We start from the raw sequence: 12,450 nt of genomic DNA on the forward strand, positions 1-12,450 counted from the left end.
GAGAAAACATAAAGCTACTAAGCCTTTTGATAAGTATATAATGTCATCAAACACATTTATCAACATGTATGAACAATCACAACAATATCTCCATAAAACATATTTTCACTTACTCAGTTCTCTACAGACCAATTACTTTGTCTTGGTTATGATTTTTTTTTTTGAAAAAAACATATCTTTTACGTCATTTTTCAACAAACTTATATTATTTTCAAACTACTATTAAAATATCAATATCCAAATGACCCAATTCATCAACTGGCATAATCGAAACAAACTTCATAAATTGCGATGACATAACATGCAATTAATCAGTGCACATGTTTCATGCGTCGCAACCAACACGCAAAGATACTAAAACAGATTTCATGAATTAGGGTGGCATTAACAACACTAATAATTTATAAATGTAAGAATAAGAAGACCCCTAAGCCAAAAGATTCACACTAACAAGGAAGTTTGTAAACAAACATTAATCCTTGAAGATTTCTCAACTTAGATGGAACATGTTCCACTCTTGCATTCCTTTGGGAAGCAGTAGTAACTTCAAAATAAAATCGACTCTTTTTTCTTATGTAGCTAGAGCTGTTGTTTTACAAATGGGGCACAAGTTCTTGTGTGTCAGCCATTGTTTAACACACTCACTGTGAAAATCATGTCCGCAATCCAAGGTTCCGATGTTTTCTCCATCACTGTACACTTCCTGTGGGAAGCCGAAAATTGGAAAAAACAAACCATTAAAGAGAAAGGATGCACAATTATATAATCGGATAAGCATATCAGCAGAAAGCTTTATTACCTGACAGATACAGCAAGGCACTACCTCAACTTGATCATCACTCATAGACATAGTATGTATATACTTGTGCTGTTTCATTTGTTTCAAAATTGTTTCCTCGTTCAATCCAGTACAAACATTCCCAATGCTCTCCTCCAAAGCCAATAGCTCCTGTAAATGCACATTATATCATAACCAAGACAAAGTAATTGGTCTGTAGAGAACTGAGTAAGTAAATATATGTTTACCTCATAAGACATGTTATCAACATCAAGCCGCATGTCCCTGTGCTGATCATGAACATCAGCCATTCCAAATAAGACTGACTGATCCAGGATCATAACATCCTACGAACAAAAATTAACTCAGTAATACAAAAACTCAACCACCATTTCATCAGATTTATGAACAAACTCGTGTAAAGGACATGTTCGAATTGCCTGCAGAAGGACGGCAAAATATTCTATTACGTGGATCCACAGATTCCCTCAGTCCCTCACAGTGGTGACAGAATAGAAACAAAAAGTTCTGCTTCCTTCACATGTATGAATCTTCTGTGTGCAGACACCCATGTGTGTTGACTACATAATCTTCCCCCAGATCCTTGCTATAAAAGAATTAGGGACAAATGACAATACTCTTAACAGAACTACACTTCTTTGTAATGTATTCATTACCAAAAGAGTCACAGAGAAGACTGACCCATGTTGCACAATAATGTCAAGGAGACAACACTTCAGAAGAAGAGATAGGACCTGCCTTTAAGATATTCAAAAGACCAGCTACACATATCAAGGTTAAAACTTATTTCTTTGCGAGATATGCCCTAGATTGTTGCATTTGATAAGGAACGGATATAACTTAATCCAAGTGACCAAATTATAAGGAAAAATTGATATCATCATTCCCAAGTTTCTTTAACTTTCTTCAAGTAATCCCAAGCTTTGGCCTTCAGTTATTCAAGAATGATCCCAGCCCAAAAATATTTTCCAAAAGTTTCTTAATTCTTCATATACAACAAACCTAAATAAAGCAGATTGGGCAATTTTATAAGTCCCCTCAGAAAGCCGGATAGAATAATCAAATATAAAGATTATTAATCCATTTTTCCAAATATATATAATTAGTATTGCAATTATTATCATAAAGTTTATAATTTAAAATTAATTGTACTTTTTTCATTCCCCTTCTAGATATTATACTACGATTAATTAGATATGACACCATTGCAAATTGTTGAAAGAACAATCACTTGGAACCGGTTCAACACTAGGGTGTATCTCTGGCTTCCTGCCAAGGAGATGGTTGAGGTGATGAAATGATGGACGTTTGGCCAATGGTGGCAATTCCTTCCTATCAAAAAGAAAAATGGTGGCAATTCCTGATGGGATGGGCTTCCACTGAAATCATGGCCAATAGGTGATACATAATTTGAAAAAAATAAGAAGCAGAAGGACAGGGGCTTATGCAGACAGCAACAGCATGATGAGTTGGAACGTTGGTGAATAAGCTGGATACTAGAGTGTTAGCTGTTTATACTTCATTTTCTTTTCATTTGACCTACCGAAAGATACAACGTTATGATGTTAAGCTCCACCAACGAATGGATTCTTGGAACATTGGCTTAAGTCCCACTTTGGCACTATCTCAAACATAAGATTGTGCATTGGACTTCTATATTAATGTGTGGATCAAGAATAGTGGACATTTTTGCATTGAAACTAATTTTGTAACTTTGTGCGCTTATGTCTGTGATTAACATGGCCTCAAGTTCCCCTGATAATAGCTTAGGTACTGTGTCATCCTCTATAAGGACCACTTTTTTAAGGTTACTTTGAAATAACTTTTAGTTTTATAGTGAGTTTTCACAAGCATTCAAAAAATTAGCAAAATAACTGATTATAGCTCCCTTTAAATAAGCAAATCTATAGAGAAATTAATATACATTTACGTCAATAAATTTAAAACAATATATATAGGACAATAGTAAAACGAGGTATGTGAGATTTATAGATTTATAATATTGAGTTTCTCAATATATAAATATTTGGAAATCTTTGGCTTGCTTTAAAAAATTCAAGAAAAAATATTTATAATACTAAATTTTGGAAGTCTATTTGAAGAGAAAAATGTCATTACTTTTTTAAGAAAGTAAAAGTAAAAAATACAACTAGAGTTTCATATTGATGAATTTAGGTCATTGGAAACAAATTACAAATATTAGAAGAAACACGTGAAGTGGACTTCCATCCATTGAAAAGCTAAAGTAAAAATTTATGAGCGAAAGGCAAAAGCCTTAATGGCATTATTGGAAGATATTAACAAGTGTGGTAATGGTAACGGATATATGGGTCATTTTGTGAATAAAGCCTATATGCCATTGTCCATGGTAATGTTTGTCTGTCCCCAAATATCATTCTTTCTTTAGAAATTTCCATTATCACTTTAGAGGTGTTATTGAGCGGTGATGTATATTTAAAAACAAAATACATGTTTGAATAAGTTCCAATACCCTGGGCATTTGCGTAGAACTTCCTTTACAAAATTGCATATAAATTTATTCTCACTATTCACTACAATCATTATTTCCACAACTATGAAACAGGTTGCAAGAGCCTAAAACTCTAAATGGAATCACCTTAGTATGCCATCCATACAAAAAAATTAGAAAAAAGCTCGCCCCATCATTGTCTTTCTTCTTCTTTAACCCCCACCATCCCCCATAAGTGGTCTCCAACAAAAGCCGTGCCCTACCCATAAAAAGATACCTAATTATCCATGACATATAGTTTTAATTTTATCTTCTCGCTATTCTTTCCCTCAATTCCTGTGATCTCCCTCCTCTTACTTTGATGTATCCCAACAAGAAACAAAAAACAATAGTTAGTAATCAATGGCAATTTGAATTTCCCCAATCTCCAGTCTTGTACTACCACAAACCCTCACCATCGCCCGAAATAATCATCACACAAATTGAGCCACAACCATACCCATGAAAAGATAGCCAATTACCCATGAAATATGATGTTGACTTCTCGCAACCCTTTCCCTCAATTCCTATGATCTCCCTACTCTTACCTTGATGTATCCCTAAGTTCCCAACAGGAAACAACAGTTACCAATGACTATTTGAAGTTCTCCGACCATCGGTCCTTTACTACTTCAAACCCCACCGCCTTTTTGTTTCCTCTCTTTTGTATCTTCTCCATACTCACGTCTAAACCTCCATCGGTTGACATATAAATTCCTAGATTAGAACTCTATTTTGTGCATGCAAAATACAGCTAGGCAGTAACATTTACAAGCCAATTTCTAATATTTCATGAAGGATGTGCATACGGACCAAATAATACCTTGTCTAAGGACCCATTTCAACTAGAGGTGATAATGAGCTCGGTCTGTTCACGGAAAATTCAGGCTCGGCTCGGCTCGGTCAGAGCTCGACTCTTGGTAGCTCAGCTTGAGACCTTAACAAGCCAAGCCGAACTAGGCCAAGCTCGGCTTAAAAAACTCGTGAACAAGCTCGATTATTATTTTACATAAAAAATTAATATAACTTAAAGCATTTAAAAAGTTATTATATGCTAACACTTTAAATTTTATTATGCGTATCTTTTTATACCATTTTTACACCGAACAATTCTTTTTTTTTTTTTTTGTATACTTTTAGATCTACTTTGTCGATTTTTTATGTATATTTGTAAGTAAATTCATTTTGGTTAGCATGTAAAAAAGAAATAAAATATATTTATTCGTGGTACTTTTTGAATTTAGTCTATAATTCTAGAAGATATGTCAACAACTTTTTTAAAATGTTGAATATAAATCTTCTGTTTAGTTTAATGTTGTTTGGTTTGTTCTTAATTTGTTTCAAATCAAGCTCGAACTCGAGCCAAGGTCAAGCCTTGAGAGAAGCTTACGAGCTCAACTCCAGCTGATCTCGAGCCTTCAGAGAAGCTCAAGGGTCGAGTTGAGCCGAGCTGGCTCGGGTCGTGCGATAAGCACCCCTAATTTCAACCATAGAGTATTCATGATCCACAAATAACAATATTAGTTAATAGTGTCCAAGATCAAATGAACAGTGAATTCTAACTTACACATCCTATTCTTAGGGATCAAAATTTTTAGCTAGAAAGGAATAACTTAGATGATAGCCTACAATGGCAACAACCATAAAAATGAGTTACAAAGATGCTTATAAATTGTGCAAAATTGGAATTAAATTCTAACCTCAAAACGTAACCCTTCACCTCTACGCATGATATCCAAGACATTTCGAAGCTGTTCCACGAACAAACACCAGTATCAGTTTAAAGTTATCTAGATATCACAATCACAACATAACAACATGAAGCAAGATAATAATGGAGAGAGCAAAAAAGACAAACAGTGTCTACTAAATGCTTTCTTTCATTCTTTTTTTAAAGAAGTTGGATGGCGGAAAAATGTATGCTCCCACATCCAGCTATACATCCCAGCAATTACGCTGATTTGCAAGCACCACGATGAACCTTATATAAAAACTTTTACTACGAATCCTTACTGAAATCTTCAATCCCCGTCTCCCAAAAGACATCTTCACTTATATACCGGACATATTTAAATATCCATCAGAAATAAAGTAATACCCCATAGAATATGTGTCACACTTTCAAAAACAAAGCGTCATCGCCAACGGAGCGCGAAGGTAGAAATGGATCCTATAAAACCCATGTGTCTCAAAGATAATCATTGCTAAAGCCTAAAGACATTAACATCAAAGAATACTCATTCTTTTATGCCGAGAAAGCACTCTTGTGCGCTTAGTCTCTTCATCTTGCTTGTTACACCCGAATGCACAGTCTACAATGAGGCTATATAGCAAACATATACCCCAGCAAGATTAACCTCCTCCACAGAAGATCAAAGATTTGAACCAACTTGAGAGTGGTAGGTCACGGTAATCTACCTCTCTTAGTTACTATAAAGCTAAAGATGGCAAAGGTAATTATGACAATGGTAACAACAACCACACAGGCATATTTGTGTTTCTAATCAAGATGACTTATTGCTTTAAGCTAAACCAGTCTTGACAATTGGAGAGACTATTTATGATAACCTGCCAAAATGATCCTGCTGTACATTATACCATAAATTCACCCGGAAATACTAGTATGACATTCTAGAATCAACTCTCATTATCTGGAACCCTCTATAACAATATGAAGATGGAACATAGCAACAACCAACTTTCAACAGTCATAATTACATAGTTGCTTATATTACCTTGATTATTGCACTTCTGCCCAGTACTGATCCTTAGATTAGTACAATCCTAGAATCCCTTATCAACCTATCTTACATAATGCAGCGCCAAGGACGTCAAAGTCATGCCTAGCCTAAAAGACTCACATAATGCAATAAGCAGTGAAGATGAATGTCATTATCTATCTCTGTAACCAAAAAGAAAAGAATTATTCGACCATCTGGTTATATGACGTCGATTACTGATTGAGAATACTTGTGGATGTACATGATGCCATCTGATTAGTAGAGAAGAAACTGATCTTTTCCCAGCAAAAAAATATCTAAAATATTCCATTTAACTTCTCTGCTCCAAGTATGAAAATTAACATAAACTCCTTAATGTTGTTCCAACCTTGAATAAATGCTATTGCTTGGCAAACAATTTTGTCAAGTTTGGCCATGATATTGTTCTCCTCCATCAAAACAAGGACTCCAGCTAGTCATAAATTCTAAGGTCGGAAGGTTGGGTTTCACGCCACATTCTCTCACTAAACACAGTAAAATCAAGATTTTACACCAGGACCTCTGAGATTGAGACATTTACTTCAAAACTCTTTATGGAACCCGAGACCTTTCAAGAAAGCATTGTGTTGATTCTTCTGCTGAAGATGCACTATGAATAACAGCAAAACCAGCCAAAAAAAAATTACAGAAACTGACTAAGAAATGGTAGACAAATCAACAGAAAACAGAAGACTTTCACCAACTCGCTGCTGGTGTAAAACGGTGCCTTAGTGGTTTGGGTCATCAAAGCCATGGATCATGACATAAAATTACGGATAGCAACGCCCACATAACTAGATCCTTCTAAGATTTTCCTTCAAATTTGTCAAAGATCTACAGAATACAAGAGAGAAGTCTCGAAAGAAAAAAAAAAAACCGAGGAAATAGTGAGGAAAGAAAAGTAGAAAACACAGGGATTGAGTCAGGGAGAGTAGCTGTTTGTAAATGATTGCGTAGGGAAAGGGCAGGAATGGGAAAGATGAGGCGCATTTAAAACACAAAACCCTAGATTCTAATATACCTTCCCTGCTAAGCAATTAATTGCTAACCATTTAATGTGAGGTTTTACAGCTTCACTCACCCTAGATTCAAAGGTCAAACTAGAAAAAATGGTCCTTCAAAAATGTTTCATTCACGTACTTAAGGATAAAAACATCACCAAGCAAACTTTCTATGGAAAAACTCTATTCACTACCCAAAAAAAAAGTTGAGGAAAAAACAAGGACAAACTAAAGCTTCTAATTGGCGCGTCTAAGTATAACGATCTCGAAAAAAAAAAAAAACCCTTTTAGAATCCTAAAACTACTAAAATTGTTAGAACATATCCCCCAACTCCCAAGTTCCATCTTTAGGCTCACATTTATTTAACATACAGGCTAAAATCTAGTCCTATTAAACGCAAACAGTAAGTTGGTGCAGCAGCTACAAAAGTGTGTGAAGGATATATTTGCAAGCTGGCAAAAAAATCTAATCTACAGCACCTAAAAGTTATCTCTTGTTAATATTATTATCATAAGTTTAACTAGAGCAGTTATAGCAAGCGTTAATCATCAAAGTTACATACAGCACGTCCCTCAAAAAAAAAAAAGACGTGCAGCTTAAATTTGGAACATAGTAATTAAGTATGAAGTTGGCTAGCTTCAGCAACAAGTCCCACCATGTAATCCAAGCAACACATCATGAACATGCAAAGCCAGGTTGAACTTTCCACCCAATCAACCATCCACTTTCCAGTAGCTGCAGCTCTCATGCCCATGCACAAGTACCAACAGATATGAGCCAAAATGCATTCAAAAGTAGTATCTTGGACTCTGCTATAGGATCCCATTTGTTTCGGCATCAAGAAAGAGATTGGTAGAAACAGGGAGGGAGAGAGAGAGAGAGAGGGGGGGGGGGGAGGCGGGGTTGCGACAAGAGTCTAGAACCACAACACACAACCTCCAAGATAAAAAGTCAAAAAGTTGGTGATAGAAGTAGCAGTTGTGGGAAAGCTACATAAGAGGCCTCTGAGGTATTCCATTGCCGATGTTATCATGTACAATATTGTTGGATTTGTCTCAATGCATATATTCATAATATCAACTTTTTACGATTTTGCTGATCAACAAATAGAATTGTGTAATGGCAAATGCAAAAGTCAAAATGAAACGAAGAAAAAAAATATATGTTTTTGTATGAAGCAATGAATAGCATGTAAACCTTCAGGCTCATTTGTACAAAAGGACTAGCGTGTGCAACACACTTAATAATACTTCTAATAGCTAGTACTGCTGCTGCTGCATATGTTGAACAATTCCACAAAACGACATGCTAAAAATCTTCATTAGACAGTCTATAAGTAGAAGAACAGCAGAAGTAGAATGTAGGAAGTGAAGGACTACAGTGACAGTCTGAGAGGGAATATGAGGACTGAACATAATTTTTGGCACTTGAAGAGGATTTAATTTTCAACCAGATGCAATGTAGGGTTATCAAGCACGAGAAAAAATTCCCTAAACCAGACGGTGCCAATAAGGACATTTATCCTTCAAAAAATGAAACCTTGCAACACCACAAGCAAAAGAAAATCAAAAAGATATTTGGAACAACACATAGAAGCATCATATCAAATATATACCTCAGATACAAGCCTGCTTCTTCCTTCACCAGCAGCTGCTAAGGCTCGCAAAGAATAGGGAATGCCAACAGCACCATCACCTTGCCTCTCAATCCACAATGCTGACCTGGAGTGTGGCTGATTATGCCCCTGATTTCCACCACTAGAAGGAAGAACTCCGTCTTGTGAGGAAGCAGGACCTGAGCGTTGGCTATTGTTACTGCTCGGGCCTGCAATTTCAGACCCAACTGTAGACAACAATGATCTACGAACATATTCAGACAATCGACGGGAGTACTGTGATGAAGGATGGCGGTGAGGGCCCCAACTAGGTCCTGGTGTACTGTGGGAAGCTGAAGCAGACCCGGTGCGAGAACTCGACGGAATGTTTCTAGAAATTCCAGCAGTACCATTCAGACTCCAATTTGTTGGATTTTGAGCAGAATATCTTGCCTCCACTGGAGGTACAAACATAGGATGTTCTGCAATATTCCTAGACAGATTTCTAGAATTCAAATCTTCAGGCAATGCAGCTTCCCTCTCAACCGAGGAACTTCCATGCCTTAAATTAGGAGCCCCATTCCACCTGTGAGTTTGCACATGTCGCCGAACGGCAGGTACACGCAATATGACGGATTGACTTTGTGGAACTGAGCTGTTCGCGGGAACTGGTGACATCAAATCAAGAGGAGGATTCATAGGCACAAATCTAAATGGTTGATGAGCTGACGGGACATCAGGACGCCGGGCACCACCATTGAGAGCGGTTGAAGAAGAATTATCTGGCATAGAATCTTGCTGTATTGAGGGATTCACCCTCATACGATAGTTCCTCTGAGAAGTTTCTGGACCTCCTAGCACACTTAGAGGACGAAGACTATCAGCAGGACTTCCTCCACCCACGCCTAATCCAAGTCCTGGATTGACCTGTTCGGGAGGGCTAATGCTTGGAGAGCTTTGTGAGGAGAGGGATACAACATCACTGGGAGCGCCATCATAGCGAGGAGGAACTGTGTGCCACATGCCACCTTCTGCCCTGGAAAAGTAACTTCCACCACTAGAAGACTGTCCAGCATTTCCTTCAAGAGTCTTTCTCTTACAAGAAAGACGTCGACTATCTAATGAGCAACCAGGCCTGCCTTCCTCCTCTTCAACAAGGAAACCACCACTTCCAGACGAAGAAGCAAAAGGATCAGAAGAGCTACTAGCTGAGGGAGCAAATTTGCTCTCAAAGCCAATAGATTTAGAAGCACTAGGATAGTCCATATCATCACGAACTCTATGAAAATTTCCATCGTTCAAGACATGGCTTTGAGAAGCAGAATCAGTGTCGGAACTTTGCACATATGCGGGACCAATAACAGCCTGGTCGCTGCTGAGGTTTAAATTAACACCAGTATGTGAAACAAAATTTGTAGGCTCATACCGTTGGTCCTCTAATGTCAATGCAGCACCAACGGAGCCATTCAACGAAGAGGGCCACCCACTTTGAGTCATCCTGTCATCATAGCTAACAACGTTCGGAGGATCATTAGAACTCGATTCACCAATATTCCATCTACTAAAGTTTCTCCCTTCTTGACTAACACCACCCATGTATGTATCCGAACTGCTACCTGAAACTCTATAATCAGACAACCTGCTTTCAGCAGGATTCCGGAGATTATTCCAGCAAATTTGCTGATCTACACCCATGTTGCTTGATGGGGACCCATAATCAAAGTTTATTGAATCAGGCAGGGAACCGATGGCACTCCTCTGTCCCTGCATCACAGCTTCTGTGTTCTTACTTTAAGTAATTGGTGCAAGATAAATCAAAGACAAATGGAAAGCGCGCTATGGAGCTGCCCAAACTGAAACCACAAATGAAACAAAACAACATAAGTCTGATTTGTCGACAAACAAAAATCTCTCAACTCTATGGCATAATGCTGATACAGAGATAACCGAGAAGTAATACTGTAATACTGAAAAAACGAGGGGAAGGTACATGATCATACGTAGGAGTAACAAAATCAAATCACTGACTAATACTCTCGCACAGTTAAGGTTGATTCTCAAAAGGTCACTACTACAAAAGCACATAGCAGAATAAGTCACCTCAAGCTATCAATACTCAAAAGAACTTTCCAAGAAAACCAGCAAGCGCACACATTGATAAACAGAAGGAGAAATACAATAAAAGCAAGCAAACAAACAATATCTTAACTCAACAATATGAATGTTAACCAGCACCATTCATCGTTAATCAACCAACTCTATTCCATGTAACATCAATAAGATGTAAGCCAGCATCAGGCAACACTAATTGACAACAAGGTACAGTTCGACCATATACGAGTATACAACTTTTTAAAAAAAGGTACACTATAAGATTGAAGCTCAACCCACAGCGTATGCCAAACCAAAGCAAAACAACTGAAATAAGAAAACCCATAAGCAGGCTAATACTCCTATTAGCATGCCAACATTACAGATTATCAAACAACAAGCAAAACTACAATTTTGCATCATGAAAAAACATGTTGAGGCCAAACCAAGCAAAACAATTGAAATAAGAAAACCCATAAGCAGGCTAATACTCCTATTAGCATGCCAACATTACAGATTATCAAACAACAAGCAAAACTACAATTTTGCATCATGAAAAAACATGTTGAGGCCAAACCAAGAAAACAATTGAAATAAGAAAACCCATAAGCAGGCTAATACTCCTATTAGCATGCCAACATTATAGATTATCAAACAACAAGTAAGACTACAATTTTGCATCATGAAAAAACATGTTGAGACCCCCATATGACATTTCATGAATACTTACATAAACTTTTGTCAAGAAAATGAACACATCACAATGTTTACAAAGGTTGAAACTTTCTGACAATTATACATTGATATGTAGTCATTCAATCGGAGACCTAACAGTTACATCTACTTATCTAAAATGTTTAATTAAAAGACCTCATAAAACTACTACAAAAAAAAAAAGCTCATTCAAGTAATCATCTTTATTTCCTTTATAAATAAAAAAAAAAAAAAAAAAAAAAACCCCAACTATAAAACATAAATATGGGTAGAGAAAAAGGATGTAAAGATTCAAACCAGTCAATGACATACTAGAAAGCTCAAGATTCGAGGGCTAGAACTAACCCAAAACAAAAACAAAAAAAAAAAACAAAAAATTAACATTTAAAGATCGTCTAAAAGAGAAACAAGAACAGAAAAGAAAAATTAAGAAGATTACCTTCCCAGCTAGAAATGGATCTGCCTCTAAAAACCCAGAAAAAATAAACATAAGAATAATAATGTAAAAAAAGTGATGAATTGAGGCAAAAAAAAAAGTGAGATAAAAAAAACCTCCCTAACCCTTGTGATAGAAATTTATGGTGTTTCTCTCTCTACTCTGTACTCTCATCTCTCTACTTTCTCTAATAAAGAGGGGAAAAAAGAGACAACACAAAACCCACTGAGCAATGGGAGGAAGAGAGAGAGAGATAGAGGTGTTGAAGGAGTTGGGGAGATGAGATGAGAGAGAAACGCAAAGAAAAACAAGCTAAGGTGCAAAGAAAGAGAAAACGGGATTAATGAGGGCGTCAGGAATCTGCAATTTACCAAAATAACCATATACCATTAACTGCTCGATTGGGTTAGTGGTTATAAATAGTGGTAAATGTATAAAGGAGTTTTCTTGTAAATAACTATGGAAATGAAGTAAAACACGAGTTTTTCTTAATAAACTAGTTATTAGGTCCGGGCTATGCCTCGGGTAAGAGAAATTTCATTTATT

The 12,450-nt window shown here is 36.8% G+C and overlaps 1 protein-coding gene across 1 annotated transcript; it reads right to left on the bottom strand.

Annotated features, from left to right (window-relative positions):
- Positions 1-352: 352 nt before the first annotated feature.
- LOC104902646 (probable E3 ubiquitin-protein ligase RHG1A) lies at positions 353-12,222 on the bottom strand. The gene is made up of 6 exons (XM_010690503.4): positions 11,908-12,222; positions 8,685-10,516; positions 5,009-5,059; positions 1,027-1,125; positions 800-949; positions 353-703 (listed from the first exon to the last, which is right to left on the bottom strand). Exons 2-6 carry the CDS (start codon positions 10,431-10,433, stop codon positions 572-574), a joined length of 2,181 nt encoding a protein of 726 aa, XP_010688805.1. The 5' UTR covers positions 10,434-10,516; positions 11,908-12,222; the 3' UTR covers positions 353-571.
- Positions 12,223-12,450: the final 228 nt, after the last annotated feature.

Source organism: Beta vulgaris, chromosome 1 (genome assembly GCF_026745355.1).
Source record: "Beta vulgaris subsp. vulgaris cultivar EL10 chromosome 1, EL10.2, whole genome shotgun sequence".
NCBI lineage: Eukaryota > Viridiplantae > Streptophyta > Magnoliopsida > Caryophyllales > Amaranthaceae > Beta > Beta vulgaris.